Source organism: Anabrus simplex, chromosome 1 (assembly GCF_040414725.1).
Source record: "Anabrus simplex isolate iqAnaSimp1 chromosome 1, ASM4041472v1, whole genome shotgun sequence".
Lineage (NCBI taxonomy): Eukaryota > Metazoa > Arthropoda > Insecta > Orthoptera > Tettigoniidae > Anabrus > Anabrus simplex.
This window is the reverse complement of record NC_090265.1, coordinates 437,482,653-437,501,663: the sequence shown is the minus strand read 5'-3', so window position 1 is coordinate 437,501,663 and position 19,011 is coordinate 437,482,653. Positions and strand designations below refer to the sequence as shown.

The following is a 19,011-nucleotide window of genomic DNA, read 5'->3' as shown; positions in this document are numbered from 1 at the left end:
ACCTAGAATTTTTAAAAATCGATCCCAAAGATGTATTCAACGGGGATAAATTTAAAATGCTGATCAAAACATACGACTCTCCAGTTACTAACTGCTAAAAATCTGCGTCCTGGGGTGGTAGTACAATGGACTGAGGATAGGAAAGCAACCCACAACACAAATATGAAAGAATATTGGGCTAAGAAGAAAGCTCACCAGAGTTGAGAACTAGAAGGTCCAAGGGGTCTCAACGAAACAAGTAGAACTAATAAATAACTAACTAAATAAATAGAAGCTCCGCTTTGGTCATCCTCTTTATTTTCTGCATTGGAAGCCAATACCACAATATATTTCTTAGATAGCTTCCAGTTTTCGGTAGAGCATAAGGTACAGAGCGCACATATGCCTTCACAATGCGTTTACGTAGCAGCGGGACATTGCACTTCGGCTTAACAGTGTTTCTTTCTCAGAGTTTGCCATAGTTATTCGAGGCTTAGTGTTATGATGGCGTAGTAAACTGCATGTGGTAATATGGCCAACCTATAGAATACTATTATCGAACTATCTGCCGTATTAGCTCACTATCTACTTGCACTTGCAATGGGGGTGGATTCTTAGTGAACAACATGGCCCTTGTTTTACTGATGATCTTCATTCCACACGTACACCTTGACTTTCTCATTTAGTATCAGCGATCTAAAGACACCCATTTTAAATAAATTATCTGAAAATTAAAGTATGAAGACTCGTGTAATAGTACCATTAGTTGGTTAACGACTCTTTAACTGCTGTAGTTTTTGAGGATTAAGACTAAGTGACTATGACAATGAGGACAGCTATTGATGTTTAGAATGATGGAACAACAGCTAACTGTATTTTTGGATATTAGTCATTGAATAGGTCATTAGTCCAGCAGAAACAGTTACTTACCTCTGTGATTTTAGCAGTGTAGAGTGGTTCTACGAATTTAGGCTCGTATACAGACTCCTCTACGTTAGGTTCCAAGGTCACAGTCACTTCAGAAGTTACTTGTTTTTGATCACTTGCCGTTCCGCGATCCTGCAGACAGATAAAAACAATGCAATAAATGTGTTGTCAAGAATAAAAATGTATGCAGAGGCTTTCATACAAACCAAGACCGTCGAAGCGGGGTTTTTACTCGCCGATACCTAACCTGCAGTATGGGAGGCGCGTGCATAGTTCTTGACCTTGCAAGCATCAATCGCCAGTCTGAATCTCAGCTGTAAACATGGTAGGTAGTTATCATTGCAACACCGTATTTTCGTATGTAAAAGTTCTGGTTTCTTCTTAATGATCGTCTGAACAGTCATATTGGATTTGTAGGTGTTAATAGGTTAGAATGCAAAGTAATTCGGTTTGTAGGAAGTGTCATACAACCCGTTGTTCCATAATGTAGGAATAGTAGCATAAATTCCGTGGTTTACCATTTTCACTTCAGACAAAGATGGAGCTCTAACTTAATGCCGTCCTAGTCCTTTCCCATCTTTGTGGCGCAGAAAACTTTTGAATGTGTTTTGGCGACGTTAGATCAGTTGAAAAAAATGTGGGTTGTTGAATGTAACAAAAACACGAGAGGGAACAGGTGAGGGAGTGTCCCGTTGGATTTTCGTGACAACGTAACCGGGCGTAAGTCTAACTTGGGGTGAAATGAAAGGCTCTTTAAACAGTCAATTCTATACGGTTGTATTTTGAAGTGGCCGATGATTACTAGGGTAAGAGGCGAATGGCGTGGTAGTGATCGATTTGTTGTCTCGTCTACAAATAAAAAAATGTGTAGACGCTGTGCCGAAGGCATGACCGCTGGTCTATTGTGTGACCGTGAGGCCACAAATGAGTGAACAGGTGTTGGTGCGGCTTGTGTTCGCTTGTCGGCGAGATGGGGTGCGCGCGACCTTGGACAGGGGCGAGAACGAGTTTTTTTGTGCAGAGAGCGGCCGGCTGGCTAACGGAATAAAAATAAAAAAAATGAAGGTTGGCGAGGGAGAGAAGGAGGCCAGCGCGTGTCACCTGTAATTGCGAGGAACGATGAATTAAATATTTGTAATATCTTTGGTGGCGACGTGCATAATTACGGAAGGCTCAAGGACTATAGTAAAATAAACTGGATAAAAAAATAGCACATTTTGAGGATATAAATTAAAAACTGAAATTTTGGAATAATTTGCACGACCTTGTGGCTAAACGAATACTCGTTCTCACACACACTTTGGCGTGTCTTGGACTATCACCTTCAGTCGCTCAGCGTGGAACGTCGTGAATACTGGCTTCACGCCTGTGCTCTACCCGTCTGAAAATTGGATATAATTTAGAACAGTGCTGTGATCAGACGTCGAATGTGCAGACATTAATCCCTTAAGTATGTGTCATTTCTAAAATACAGTTACGTGTGTGTTTGGAGCCTACTCTAAAGCATTTTGTGTAAGTTTCAGCTTTCTTACGAGTGGACGCGGAAGACGTGGACGTGAATATTTCCAGAAGAGGACGGAATCTCACATCATGGATTACCAGTGCTTCACCATGAAGTTCTAAACCTTTGACCATCGTTGGCGGCGTCGGGATGCAGAATCTTTCATCCTGGCATGGCTGATTGAAAACCCAGACTTCCAGACATGAAGATTTCTCTATAAGTTAAGTCGATTACGTCTCATTTATATCTGTTCTATGTAGTTTTGTTCTATTCTTTCTTTCTTCTTAGTAAGCTATTTTGACACTTTTTATGGTTGTTTCTTTGCTCGAATACGTCATAAAACTGACACATGTGATTATTTAATGACCATGTGGCCATGAATTTGACAGTGAGGGTTCTGATAGAGTTATCCATGTGTTATCGACACCATCTTTGCTTATTGAGTAAATTTCGTCACGAATATGAATTAATTTATGTCTGACAGATTTAATGGTAGGATATTTCGTCCATATTTTCTATATTTTCCTTGTAATGGAACTTCTACTTGTACCTCGTGTCTGTGACAACGTGTCATCGGGATATTGAGTCCGAATTCTATGTACGAATTTAATGTGAACATGTGCATTGGGAGCATGTGATAATTAGTTGGAGTAATTAATCATCGAGACACTTTTAAGTGGATATTATGTATTTGTAGGACGTTGGTAGGTCCTGATATGTCATGGCTACACATATTGGAGATTAAGATGCGACAAGTTAGGGTCGTCATTGTGGTACACTGTACGTGTAGAGTATAGGGAATAATTGGCATGAATCTTCGTGAAACTGAGCTTTTCACATGTTTATGGATTATTCGCGATAAATGCAGTGTAGTCTAATGTGAGTGTCTTCAGATGAAGAAAATGAAAGTCCATGTTAATCGATGTACTTTTTAATTCGTGGGAATATCCCAAATTTTCTCAAGTAATCCAGTAATTTCAATCTCAAGGTACAGATGAATGTTCGAGAAGGCCTTAGGTCTGAAGAACAGGTCTTCGACGAAATATCTAAATAATATCTGATTCGTGACTATACCAGCTTATTCGTTGGTGCAGTTTTGCTCTCATGTGATAACTCAATCTTGCTGTAACTTAATAAATTCGTTAACAGGAGGGTAATACGGTTGATCGACACTCGTCGACATGTACATAGTGTAAATATTTTCTCCTTGGTACTCACAATCTTCTTACCAATTTCCGTAGTTAGCTGTAGAAGTAGTAATTTGTTGGTATTTAGAGTTATTTTTATGTGTTCTATTCTGAAATATGTGACACTGATATTATCGATTGATAGTGGACAGGATTTCCACATGGGTGGTATTCTCCCCATTTATTTACGTTTGCAAGCCCAGAAGGCGTTTTATTTAGTTTAATCATTGGTAAAATACTTAACGTTCAGTATAAATTCTCACGAAAGGAGATGTGAGACGACGTGAACAGGTATATCCGACGTCTCGGATTAACTTAGGGAAAACCAAGGCAAATTCAACTTTTCATTTTATTGTTAGATAACGACTGTAAATTTTATTTTTGCTATGAGTGTTAACTTGTTGAATCTTGGATATTTTCTTTATTATAATCGTTCTTACAATTACTGCATTTTTTCCAGATTGTCGATGAAGGCTTGGCCCAGACCTCATTTTTCTGAATGAAAATTTTTAATTCAACTTTAAACAAATAACTTAATAACTTTAAAGACGAGAAAAAATTTTTTTACAATGTAAATACTCTGTTAGAATGTTAGGGAAATAACTGCCGTGTACCATCCCATTTGTTTGCGCCTAGGTTTGTTACATCAAGAACCATATTAAAGCCCATAACGTAACGATCATAATCATAATCATAGATTTCAGGATGGCCAATACTGCATTTAATTGAATAAAAGTGTCATATATGTTCTATACTTGGAACGTGCTTATTAGATGAACCCTATGATAAATCCTGCCACATTCATTTATTTTATAAGCCTACAGCCACCGAACTGAGCACCCCTGGGGTGTCTCGTGTTCGCTGACTGACTATGACGGGCACATCTTAGTGGCTAGTCCCTTCCGTGGGGCTCGATTTGTGGCTGAATCCATCGTGGAACTTGATTAATTGCTTCTCCACGTGGTTTAAATTGACTTGCTCAAATTATTAATTATTCACGGTTCGGCAGGTTCATTTCAGATTTAATGCCATCCCAGTTAGGTAGGATTCTAACAGAGTACGCGGAATTTTCAGAGTATTTTACTTAAGATGATGTGTTTCACATGGAAAAATGAGGGTTAGGAATTCTCTTCATGAAACTTGAATTTGCCTTATCACAATCAACATGTCTGGGGGGAAAGTTTCTGCATTTCGGCGTTTGCTGACATAGGTCACTTTATGAATAATAGAATGGATCTCGAGGAGATTAGGAAGTTATTAGAGACTATGACAGTAGAGAGTAGGAGAGCACAGGAGGAGAATAAAGAGGAACTCAGAAAAATGCAGGAAGAGAGTAGGAGAGCACAGGAAGAGTGTAGGAGAGCACAGGAAGAGAATAAAGAGGAATTTAGGAAAATACAAGACGAGAATAAAGTGGAATTTAGGAAAACACAGGAAGAGAATAAAGAGGAATTTAGGAAGATGCAGGAAGAGAGTAGGAAAATACAGGAAGATAGTAATGAACGATTAAGTCAAAAAATGAACATTATGGGTGCTGCGATACAGGAAGAGGCGAAAAAGGGTCGCGACGAACTATATGCAAAACTGGAGGAAACTAGTTGTCGGATTGACAATATCGTGTTGGAGTGCAGGGAAAATCAGAAAAAAACCCTGGAACAAGTAGTTACTTTGACAAGCCAGATTAAAGAGGATAATAAGGTTATCACCGGGAAGGTCACCGCTCTTCAGAGTGACGTAGTCCTAGTCAGAAATAACATTGAATCTGTGAGGAAGGAGATAGATGTTATAAAGGTAGAGATTTCTACGGCACAAGAAGAGATGTCAGAACAAGTGAAAAATCTTAGAGGAGAGGTCGCAGAAGACTTAAAGAAAATAAAAGAGAAGGTCGACGATGATCTCCGTTCCGTAAAGGACAGTATCTCAGTCAACCAAATGGAGATACAAGATATTTCACTTCAGTTCGATGATATCAAGAGCATGATTGACAAGGACAAGTCGGAAATACTCGAGCAAATTATTAATCTTGCCGGAGATGTCAAGTCCGGGAAACAGAAGATGGAGGAAAATATGGACGCCCTCCAAAAATTAGAAAAAGAAGTAGGATTCTTGAAGTTGCAGGATAGGAGCACTAGGGTCTTAGTGACATCATTAATGAACCGACAGAGTAATGTCGAAGAGGTCGTACAGGCTAAATCTACGGTAACAGAAGGAATATCGCCAGTAGCTGAATCGTCTCAGAATATTACCCATATTGAACAACCTACAGTAAATCTCAGTACTACACCGGCACAAAGTGTACCCCAAATCATTAATTTTATCCGAATGAGCGAGGACAGGCCTAGAAAATTCAACAACTTAAACGGGGTCACACCTAAAAATTTCATTAGGGACCTTGATGAATATATTCGTGAACAGAAGATCCCTACTGAAAAACATCTGCGAACAGCGGAGAAATTTTTAGAGGGAGACGTGCTCAACTGGTACCATGCTTTCCGTTATACGTTTGAAGACTATGAAGGTTTCAAGCGCTTATTCCTACAGAGATACTGGGGAGCGGATTTGCAACAAGCACTACGGTTGGATTTGTATTCACGAAAATATTCCATAGATGGGCAGATGCAGTACGCTAATTACTTCTGTAATCAAGTACGACGAATGAAAGACCTCGACACTCCACCATCTGAAAATGAGTTGGTTCAAGCGATAACAAAGCAGTTTCCTGTGGAAGTACAGCGCTTACTCATTGCTGCCAATGTTCAGACCGCGGTGCAGGCTGAGGCTATCCTCAGACAACTCGACCATACCATGAATGTCTCAACAGTACCGAAAACTCAAAGGAGCAATACTTACCAGGTCAACGTAATAGACACTCCGAAAAACCGGAATTCGACTCCAATGCCTGAAAACGGAAATCAGAGTGGACCTAAAGAGTACAAAAACCATCCCAGAGCGTACGATCGTCGATGGGAAGAGAGAAGAACGAGACCCAGAGAGGACAGGATGGAAGATCCGAAGAATGTCCGAAGAAGGGGAAATTACAGGACACGGGACCGACCACAGGACTACAGACGGAATAGGCCCTATGATAGACCTAGATATTATTCAGATCGTAACTACCGGAATTTCAGAGATGAAATGGAGAACCGTCATCGAGAAAGCATGAGGTACATTGAAGAATTAAGGAAGGAAACTGAAAAGGGCTCAAAATGGAAGGACGCCATTCATAACCAAGACACCGATCCAGATGTGACAGGAGCCGAGAGCCTAGAGTTCCAACGGCATAGGAATCAACAGCTGGGGGCTAGGGAGCTAAATCCTTCCGCGCCACAATACGCGCCGGAGTGTCAAGAAAAAAAAAACTCGTCAATTTAAGACCGACTTTTTCACTCTCCTTTAACGATTTGTCTTATATGAAGGAATGGACAGTTGCTCAAATAGATTCATGGTTCGTGAAACCGGAAGACCTAATCGAGGAAAAACAACCATGTCAACTTGATAAGTCTAAAGGGCTACCAATTATAGTCACCCGATTATACGGTCTTAGGGTGTACTCTCTCGTAGATACAGGCGCGTCCATTAGTATCATTTCTAAAGCTTTGTGTGAGGAACTGAAAAACAAACATGCCATACACACTATACCGGTCTCAAATGTTAAAGTGAAGGGAATAATTCCGGACAAAACCACTACATGCAAAGAACAGGTGTACATTGATCTCCAGCTAGGTAACACTGTATTTCCACACATATTTGTTGTCATGAACAAAATTAATTTTAATCTTATATTGGGAGCTGACTTTATGAAAGAGTACAATGCCGTTATCAACATGCAAAAAAATGAAATTTATCTATATAACGCCAATACAGTGGAACGAACGTCACTTCTGTCTGATCATCACGATGCACTGGAAGCCAGGGAGATAGAGGCGGATCAAGACGAAGATAGCCCAGCTAGCTCAGTTGCTGAGGTAATTCAGGAGGAAAACACTGAAATAGAACAAGGGATTTTTACCTCACCGGAGAAAATGACCGAGGAAGAAACGAAGGAGGATTTCGTTAGCCTAGTAAGGAGAAAGGTCAGCGAAGCCAAATGTTCCAAGGAAAATCAGGGAAAATTACTCGAATTATTGACAAAATATGAGAGTGTTTTCGGTGACAAGCCGGGAAAGATCCCTAATTTCAAGTACTCACTCCTAGTCAATGACTGGACACCGTACAAACGTAAACCTTATCCTATAGCTGAGAAGTACTTCACGGAAGTGAAGAAAATTATTCAAGAAATGGAAGCTAATGGAATTATTCGAAAGGCTACCACTCCATTCGTTAATCCACTGGCCGTGGTTCGTAAACCGAACGGGTCTTTGAGATTGTGCCTCGACGCGCGTTTATTAAATGGCCGTATCATACCCGAACACAATCAAGTTACGCCCCTGAAAGACCTGATCCGACGATTTAAGGGTAGTTCGTACCTGACCGGAGTTGATATAGTTTCTTCGTACCACCACATAGTGTTGGATGATAAATCACAACTATTAACAGGTTTCCTCTTTGACCAGCAAACCTACGTCTTCGTCAGACTTCCATTCGGAATCAAGACATCAGGATGTGTTTTGCTGAGGGCCTTAGATAGAAATCTCACAGATGAGGTGAAAGAACAGACCGTGAGGTACATGGATGATATCATACTTCCAAGTAAAAGTATTGAAGAACATCTGGAACAGTTGGAGAAACTGTTGGTCAATTTGCAAGACGCTGGTTTTAAAATCAACTTGGAAAAGTCTAACTTTTGCCAACTTGAGATCTTATTTTTAGGTCACGTTGTGGACGGTACAGGGATAAGACCTAATCCTGCGAAGATTCAGGCCATTAGTAATTTTCCGCGGCCGCGACGGGTCAAACATGTAAGGCAATTCCTGGGCTTATGTGGATTTTTTTCGGAACATTGTCCTAACTATACTGATACAGTAGCGCCACTACAAAAATTGCTACATAAAAACAACAGGTGGTGCTGGAACCACGAATGTGAAGAGGCCTTTAGAAAAATAAAATCTTTACTCAATGAAAGTATAAAATTGGGTTACCCAGATTTCGATTCTAAATTCATAATCCAGACGGATGCATCCACAATAGGAATAGGAGCTGTTCTTTTCCAAGAAGATGTTACCAATCCTACGAATAAAGTGTACTTAGCTTTTTATAGTAGAAAACTACGGAGCCATGAACTGCACTATAACACTACTGAGCTAGAGATGCTGTCCATAGTTTGTGCTCTGCGACACTGGCAGAAAATTGTTTTCGGATACCCTGTGATATTAAGAACCGACCATAAGGCTTTAACGTTCATGTTAAAAACCACAATAGCGAACGAACGTGTTTCACGGTGGTCTCTCTTTGTCCAGCAATTCGACATTGAATTCGAACACTGTCATGGACGAAATAATGTCATAGCTGACGCCCTGAGCCGGAATCCGGAAGAAAATAACGCTTCTGTACAATATGTAGACGTAATAAACGAAGATCAAGAAATACTAAGAAGACTCGGATATCTTCGACAGGCGCAGAGACGAGACACCTTTACTCGCAAACTAATTGATTACTTTGAAAGGAAGCTGGTAGCTGGTGATCTAGACTATGAAGCTATCCACAAGTTAGCATCTCACTACCTGATGTTCAATAAACTGCTACATAAATATGTGGACGCGGACCACACAAGATTGAGGATTGTGGTTCCTGCAAAATTGCAGAAGGGAATTATTTGGTTAACACACCGAACTACAGGTCATGCTGGGACAGATAAGGTGGTGGCTGCTGTACAAGAAACATTCACATGGGCGAAGATGAGAGAGATGGTACGAGTAACAATTGGAACCTGCGACACGTGCCAACGTGTAAAACCGAACAACCGCCTGCTAAAACAATATCCCATTCCGTTATTGCCTGAACAGCCCAGGAAGGTATTCGCAATCGACCTATTCGGACCACTTCCCAGGTCTACCCATGGAAACAAACATGTAGTAGTGACCATAGATGTCTTTTCTAAATTCTTGTCACTTTTCGCCATACAGAAGAGTAATACCAAGTCAATTTTGAGACGCATTACACGTAACGTGATACCTACGATGGGCAAACCAGAGTTCTTATTATCGGACCATGGCCCTCAGTTTACATCTCAGGAATTCCAACAAGCCATGAGACAGCTTGATATCAAACACGTCTTAAATTCAATCAGATATCCAGCCGGTAACCCAGCCGAGCGGGTCATGCCCGAAATCGCTAAGTTTTGCAGAATATACTCTGGACAATGTCACTGGAACTGGATAAAAGTACTGTCTATTCTTATGGATTGCCATAACAATACCATTCATGAATCTACAGGCCAGATACCCGTTCTTATTCAACACGGGCAGTTTCCCTCTCGACCTTGGGAAAACATCGTACAATGTCCGCCCGACGTACAACCGACTCCAGCAAGGCGCATTGAAATAACAGCAGAGCACCTGCGTAAACAGGCTGACCGCAGATTACGCAGAGTTGCGAGGAAAAGATTCCACAGACCTTTACAAGTGAACGAACTGGTCTTAGTGAGAAAACCGATGGTATCCAGCCCTACAGAACGATTTTACGGCAAGTTTGCTGACTTGTATACTGGACCATTTAAGGTTATAAGGTCGTATAACAACAACGCCTACCGAGTCCAAAGTCTCGATGGACGACAGGAATTTATATTCAATGCCTCGAACCTAAGACTCTACCGTAAAGCAGAAGAGTGAAGAAAGAGAACAAGAAAGAAAAGACCCAGGTCGGCTGTCAAAGAAATACCAGTTTGTGTCGTGCAGAATGACTACCGTGCAGACAACTGACAGATGCTTGAAAATTATAACACCATGGAAAATTAAACAGTGAAGTAGACAGCATACGGACCACATTTTAAGGAATGAATATGATCTAAAAATTTTTAACCTTGTTTAAAAATTTTTTGTCCCAGTAAGAGGTGGATGTGACCGTGAGGCCACAAATGAGTGAACAGGTGTTGGTGCGGCTTGTGTTCGCTTGTCGGCGAGATGGGGTGCGCGCGACCTTGGACAGGGGCGAGAACGAGTTTTTTTGTGCAGAGAGCGGCCGGCTGGCTAACGGAATAAAAATAAAAAAAATGAAGGTTGGCGAGGGAGAGAAGGAGGCCAGCGCGTGTCACCTGTAATTGCGAGGAACGATGAATTAAATATTTGTAATATCTTTGGTGGCGACGTGCATAATTACGGAAGGCTCAAGGACTATAGTAAAATAAACTGGATAAAAAAATAGCACATTTTGAGGATATAAATTAAAAACTGAAATTTTGGAATAATTTGCACGACCTTGTGGCTAAAATGGTGATGAAGTTGTAGATTTGTACAGTAGAAGAATTTAGTTCCTAAATTGACTTTACTTCCGTGCATGTGCACCAGACATGATATTTAAGTCATGTGATACGAATACTCGTTCTCACACACACTTTGGCGTGTCTTGGACTATCACCTTCAGTCGCTCAGCGTGGAACGTCGTGAATACTGGCTTCACTCCTGTGCTCTACCCGTCTGAAAATTGGATATAATTTAGAACAGTGCTGTGATCAGACGTCGAATGTGCAGACATTAATCCCTTAAGTATGTGTCATTTCTAAAATACAGTTACGTGTGTGTTTGGAGCCTACTCTAAAGCATTTTGTGTAAGTTTCAGCTTTCTTACGAGTGGACGCGGAAGACGTGGACGTGAATATTTCCAGAAGAGGACGGAATCTCACATCATGGATTACCAGTGCTTCACCATGAAGTTCTAAACCTTTGACCATCGTTGGCGGCGTCGGGATGCAGAATCCTTCATCCTGGCATGGCTGATTGAGAACCCAGACTTCCAGACATGAAGATTTCTCTATAAGTTAAGTCGATTACGTCTCATTTATATCTGTTCTATGTAGTTTTGTTCTATTCTTTCTTTCTTCTTAGTAAGCTATTTTGACACTTTTTATGGTTGTTTCTTTGCTCGAATACGTCATAAAACTGACACATGTGATTATTTAATGACCATGTGGCCATGAATTTGACAGTGAGGGTTCTGATAGAGTTATCCATGTGTTATCGACACCATCTTTGCTTATTGAGTAAATTTCGTCACGAATATGAATTAATTTATGTCTGACAGATTTAATGGTAGGATATTTCGTCCATATTTTCTATATTTTCCTTGTAATGGAACTTCTACTTGTACCTCGTGTCTGTGACAACGTGTCATCGGGATATTGAGTCCGAATTCTATGTACGAATTTAATGTGAACATGTGCATTGGGAGCATGTGATAATTAGTTGGAGTAATTAATCATCGAGACACTTTTAAGTGGATATTATGTATTTGTAGGACGTTGGTAGGTCCTGATATGTCATGGCTACACATATTGGAGATTAAGATGCGACAAGTTAGGGTCGTCATTGTGGTACACTGTACGTGTAGAGTATAGGGAATAATTGGCATGAATCTTCGTGAAACTGAGCTTTTCACATGTTTATGGATTATTCGCGATAAATGCAGTGTAGTCTAATGTGAGTGTATTCAGATGAAGAAAATGAAAGTCCATGTTAATCGATGTACTTTTTAATTCGTGGGAATATCCCAAATTTTCTCAAGTAATCCAGTAATTTCAATCTCAAGGTACAGATGAATGTTCGAGAAGGCCTTAGGTCTGAAGAACAGGTCTTCGACGAAATATCTAAATAATATCTGATTCGTGACTATACCAGCTTATTCGTTGGTGCAGTTTTGCTCTCATGTGATAACTCAATCTTGCTGTAACTTAATAAATTCGTTAACAGGAGGGTAATACGGTTGATCGACACTCGTCGACATGTACATAGTGTAAATATTTTCTCCTTGGTACTCACAATCTTCTTACCAATTTCCGTAGTTAGCTGTAGAAGTAGTAATTTGTTGGTATTTAGAGTTATTTTTATGTGTTCTATTCTGAAATATGTGACACTGATATTATCGATTGATAGTGGACAGGATTTCCACATGGGTGGTATTCTCCCCATTTATTTACGTTTGCAAGCCCAGAAGGCGTTTTATTTAGTTTAATCATTGGTAAAATACTTAACGTTCAGTATAAATTCTCACGAAAGGAGATGTGAGACGACGTGAACAGGTATATCCGACGTCTCGGATTAACTTAGGGAAAACCAAGGCAAATTCAACTTTTCATTTTATTGTTAGATAACGACTGTAAATTTTATTTTTGCTATGAGTGTTAACTTGTTGAATCTTGGATATTTTCTTTATTATAATCGTTCTTACAATTACTGCATTTTTTCCAGATTGTCGATGAAGGCTTGGCCCAGACCTCATTTTTCTGAATGAAAATTTTTAATTCAACTTTAAACAAATAACTTAATAACTTTAAAGACGAGAAAAAATTTTTTTACAATGTAAATACTCTGTTAGAATGTTAGGGAAATAACTGCCGTGTACCATCCCATTTGTTTGCGCCTAGGTTTGTTACATCAAGAACCATATTAAAGCCCATAACGTAACGATCATAATCATAATCATAGATTTCAGGATGGCCAATACTGCATTTAATTGAATAAAAGTGTCATATATGTTCTATACTTGGAACGTGCTTATTAGATGAACCCTATGATAAATCCTGCCACATTCATTTATTTTATAAGCCTACAGCCACCGAACTGAGCACCCCTGGGGTGTCTCGTGTTCGCTGACTGACTATGACGGGCACAATTGGGTGCAGAATACTTCACTAGGGTTTTGAATGGGTATTAAAAGTAAGCGAATGGGCAAAGTAAAGGTTTATGGAGATGGGGATCTCCTATTGCAAATATTTTGAAATCTAAACATTTCAAAACTCCATCGACTAGATTACATCTTCTGGGAAACAAGAGCAGTAAGTTGTGGATTGCGGTGCTCGGTCACCTCGGCGATCTTTAGCTCTTTTACAACCAGCCTAAGACATGTTGGGCTTGTTTGAATGTCTTTTAATTATTTCTACTTGTTTTCATTTTTGGTAGGCTTGGACCTTCTTTATATTAAGATGCTGGAAAATTTAGGAATTCTTACAAAATATTCAAATATTTGACAATTATTCACGCACCTAGTCATGTTTTCTTGCAAATGCTCTCACCGACAACGATCTATATCCTATAGGCAAAGCGAATGGTACCTCTGGACACCTTGCGGCCGTGAGCGCTGACCTCTGACGCCACGACAAAATGGCGGATGCGCGCGCCACTCACTATCACGCCATCTGACCTTGAAAGTTATTTCGGCAGACTCTTTTCAAGTCAGTTTTTATGTTTCTGTAAGCTTTTATAATTTTAAAATTTTTGTTAGAAATCTGTTGGATAACATTTTGGGACCAACGCATTTTCACCAAATTATTTAACATTTTACATCTGTTATGTTACTGGGGTTATTTATTACGCGCTAACTTCTCTGACTGGTTGCCTTGCGGCATGGTTAATTATATAGCCCGAACATATTTTTGGTCAAATGAAAACCGAAGACGCGCCATAACACGTCATATTCCGCGCGAAAGGCGGCAACACTGTTGTTACATATCGATATTGCCATCGCTATGGAAGGAGAACTGCTCAGTGACAACTCACAGGTGCACGCAGTTGTTGGGTTATGTCTTTGTTGGTGCGCGGACTGGTCTAGTGTCTTCGTCCAGCTGTAGAAATGGAAGCAAGCAAAGACGAGCAGAGAAGTGAGGTTCGTTTTCCGGTGCCTATGCTGGAGTACGCGGAACGCATCGTCGCATGTCAGCTGTGTATGGCGAACACTGCATGTCTAGTGTGCGCGAGTGGCATGACGATTCCGAGAAGGGCGCACATCACTGCAAGACGATGCGCGCTCAGGGCAGGGCGACCGAACCATTAGGCTTCGGCCACAGTGCAGGCGGCGAGCGGAGCGTTGCCACTATCGAAAAGTTGAAGAGTGGGGAGGAGAGAGCGCCTGTGTGGACATCTAGCGAGAGTCAGTAAGCGGCGCGGCGTCTCCCCTGCACACAGTGATTAGATAATGGCAGTTTTAAAGGTTTCTCGTTTGTTTCTGGTTTTAGAATTTTTGTTATCTAAACTGAAGAATTCGACGCAGGACTAGGAGAGAATTTCGTAATCATCCAGTAAATAAATAACGTGAAATGCATGGGGAGTTTCTCAATTTATATGGAGAACTGAATTGATTTCCTGCTAAGATTTTTCAAATATACTTTTATATCCATTCAAACTTTTGACTTTTTTCTAAAACTTAAGGCGCGACTGGAGAAGCAAGTCACCAACTTCCAGAGACCCATAAAAGTCAGATGTAATGACGAACACAAGTTTTCATATCGCCAATATATTACAAAGGATAATGATATTAATTAAACAATAAAAATAGGGCGTATACTAATAATAATAATAATAATAATAATAATAATAATAATAATAATAATAATAATAATAATAATAATAATAATATGATGCATTAAAGACAATAATGTTTATGTCCATAACCGTGATTGATTTTTAACTGTATTTATCTGGTATTTTTAAGATCGTTCCAATCTCTTTCCGGGCTTCCCTTGTCACTATTAGGTTTTCGACGTTCTTCTCCCAGTCGTTCCATAGGAAAGTTCAGGTTTGAACTTCAGAAATTAGCACTTACATCTCCTCTCCTGTCAACTCACGAACAGTCATTGCGAGCGGCGCAGCTGAAATCTCAAACAGGAGTGAGCGGCTGGCGGCAGGCAGCGTTGTCCTTGAGCCAACTTCCCCTCCAAAATGACGCGCCGCTGGCACTATGGCCACATGCATTTGCTAACGCAGGTTTGAGTCTCATCTTTGCCGCCACAGAACGCAACGCTCCGCTCGCCGCCTGCACTGTGGCCGAAGCCTTAAGGTCGATTCACACATCTCCGGGACGGGACGGCGCTCTCCGTGTCCGTATCCGTCCTTTCCAACATGAATTTTTCACGTCTGTTCTCACACTTCAGTTCCGTGCAGTTCCGTGCAGTTATAAGTCGGCAATCCATGTTCCATGATGAGTTTTTTTAGTGATGATGAACTGTTAATTATAGCTATAATCTTGGACGAAGAGGATAAAGGAAGAAACAGTGGGTTCATCGTATGTGGAAACGCAGGGGTAAGGAAGGAGAGTTTTCTACTCTATATAAGTGCTTGAAGGACGATGAAGTAAAATTTCACGGATATATTTGCTTTCAATTACTTGAAGAATTAAATAATAAGTACTTGAAAAATTAAATGAATGAAATTGTTGATAATTTTTAATACCCCTGACTTTGTAGGTTGGGGCAGAAAGTGCCTTGCCGCGCCAAAGTCCGTGCATATGTACAGACAGACTGATTTTCTTGAAAAAAATATTAGTTACCTACCTTCAGCTTATATTTTCTCGCCAATTTTGTCGCATACACGCTTCTTCAAACGACTATCCATATATTTCGAATCAGCTAAATTATATAGAAAAGAGTGTGCCTTGACTCAATCAGCAGTTCGTCCTTCATTTTGGAAGGTAAAGAACAGTACACCGATAACCTCAGTACTCGAAGAAAGCAGAGAAGCAGGAAGGCAGGAAGAGAGAAATCACGTCCGTGAAAGCAAGAAAATATCGTTGGCGGGCGAATACATATTGCCGGCACGGATCACGGAGAAGCACTGAAGGTCACGGCGAATGACGTCAACAGAAGTGTTGGAACTCACCCCTTCGTTTACATGGCGATGATATTTTATTTTCACGGAAGATGCCGTCACGTCAAGGAAAGCGCCGTCACGTCAAGGAAAGCGCCGTCACGTCCCGGAGATTTGTGAATCGACCTTTACTCCTGTGTGATAGCGTGGATTGATGGCCGTATCCGGGAATACCAACGAAACACGGAGGAAGAAAGACATTCATCGACGTCATTTTCATTCGGACGAGGACGTGCAAGAGTGGGTGTGGTTGTGGATCCGTCAGCGACCTACCTCTTTCTACAAAACTGGAATTGATCGTTTCGTCTCCCAGTGGGGACTACTTTTGAATAAAACCATTCCATGGTCACGTCGTAGTGGGTTTTCGTTCTTCATTTGACTGCCCCTTACACATTTGGTAATGTACAAAATTCCGTATACATGCAACTTCTGCCCTTATTTTCCTCCAAAATAGTATACTAATACCGGGTTTAAGTTCAATTATATACACATTATGGGTTTGAATTTACATTCAGAAGTCGCTATGAACTAACATGATACATTCTCACATTTGAACCTGCGTAACGTTGCCCCCAAATATTACAGTGCATTCGTTGTGGTACCACCATCTGAAGCTTACAGATATTTCTAATGGTACTGCCTACGAGGGGTGGAAATTGATATTTGAACAGACAAATCGACGATAATTCCAAGCTGTGTTGCGAATATTCAAGCATTTAGCTTTTGGCTTTGGCGATGAACAGGGTTAACACTTTCAGCTGCATATTCATACCAGCGAGCATCATTATCGAGAACACCGGAAACTTTGAATGACGAGGGGAAACTGTTGCCAGACAGCCAGCCATCCTGGATTATCATCGATAACGTTTTGCACCTGCTGCATGAAATTTAATGTACTCACACTGTTCGAAAGCTGTGAGTGTTTTCTTCCAATTGGCTACTTCTCCGCTGGAGGCTTCCTACTCTTTGTGAATTTAGTGCATAAATGACCTGATGGCTATTAGAAGCCGTGCCATTCCAACTTTGCGTGTATTGCAACAATCAAAACGTGCCTGCCTTTCTATCCTTTACGTTAGGTGATAGTCTTACATGATACTCTTGAAAGGTAATACTATAGCAATTAATTCGCATGCCACTATTGACCTACAGTTCGACGTCCTAAAATAATTCACTCACGCCATACATAACAGTTTACTTCCATGACGTCTCAAATGGAACATCCGGTCTATTTTTATCCAGATCCATAACCGGTGAAATACCGTGTTCAGAGTGCATTATTTCTTCTGCTATGGTTTCCTTTTATCAACTTTATCGACTTTTACGATATCAAAGTGACTGAGGTGTGATTAATACTAGTAATACTTCACATTCTTGTGTGTTCGCCGACATAAACTGTGCTTTCCTCACGACATACGACTTGTATCTAATGTCCTCATGCAGCAGAACGGATTGTTACCAAGGTAACCTGGAGGCCTCTGGCTATAGCTTCTATAGACGTTCTACGTTATCTTCGATAATATTTTGCACCTACTGCGTGAAATTTAATGTACTCACACTGTTCGAAAGCTGTGAGTGCTCTCTGTGGTCCTTTGAATGGTGTGAACGTCTCACTCATAAGATCATGTGACATATGTATTTCATTGGGTTTGGCATATTGGTATGTGACAGAACTTCCTAGTTTGGTGTAAAAGGAATGGGGAACCACTTCACTTCTCATTTACCTTGAAAGCCCCGTGAGGGACACCTAGAATTTCTACGTCAAGTGCCGAGGATCCAGTCCGCATTCAGACTGAAGACTCAGCATTAATTTACCACCGTCATTAAAAGATTTAATATTCTTGGCAAGCTTACGGTTTGCGTGGCTGTTCATACCGTGATCATATCCACGGAACCGCCAAGTTTACGTGGAATCTGAATTACACGCCCATGAATTTTTATTCCAAGAATAACAGGTGCATTGGCCAAGAATCGAACAGCGGCTGCCTTGGTAAACACCCAGCAACTAGGATTTCAAATTACATCAGTATTTCAAATTGAACATTTTGAAAGAGGAAGAAGCTTAGGACTTACCGTAGCAATCAGCTTGAAGGTCATGGGTTCACTTAGCTCTAACTTCTTGATAATCTTCAGTGTCACCGAGTATTCCTTTGAGGTTCCTGTCCTCACTGCAGAAGCGCTAAAATACTCTGCTCCTGTTGGATCAAGACTCATGTCGACACCTTGACTTGTAATATCGACGTCAAGTACGTTGATTTGGTATAGCATAGGCAGCAAGTTTATGTTAACTGCTAAAGGCATGGGAACATCTTTGAAGTCATACTGGGTTTGACTGAATGTTGGACTATTGTTGTTGCTGTCCTTAATCCTCACTTGAAATGACTGAAACACAGAAAAAATCTTCGTATTAACAATTGATAAAAATATTTCAACACATAATAATAAATTATCATAGAAACAGAAACATAATGTACAGTTAGAGCAATCTCAACATTCTATTAATTTTTGACCTGAACTTGGCGACATCCAGTGCATGATGGTTGGCTGGAAGTACGTCATCGTACATGTAAAAAGTTGAACACACTGGATACTTGACGGTTTATGTCGGCGTTGATGTAGGCCCACCTCACCAAACTGACCTCAGAGCTGCCAATTTTTGACAACAGGTTGTTCAGAGATTTTCAAACCATCG

At 40.6% G+C, this 19,011-nt stretch overlaps 1 protein-coding gene across 5 annotated transcripts in view; it reads right to left on the bottom strand.

Annotated features, from left to right (window-relative positions):
- Positions 1-19,011, bottom strand: part of LOC136856914 (cadherin-23) — a 194,863-nt gene that overhangs the window by 90,725 nt on the left and 85,127 nt on the right. For all 5 annotated transcript variants that reach the window (XM_067135157.2, XM_067135158.2, XM_067135159.2 and 2 more), the window contains exons 5-6: positions 18,393-18,701; positions 910-1,038 (exon numbers count right to left, since the gene is read on the bottom strand). In XM_067135157.2, the coding sequence (XP_066991258.2) occupies positions 910-1,038; positions 18,393-18,701 (438 nt within the window). The remainder of the gene's footprint in view (positions 1-909; positions 1,039-18,392; positions 18,702-19,011) is intronic.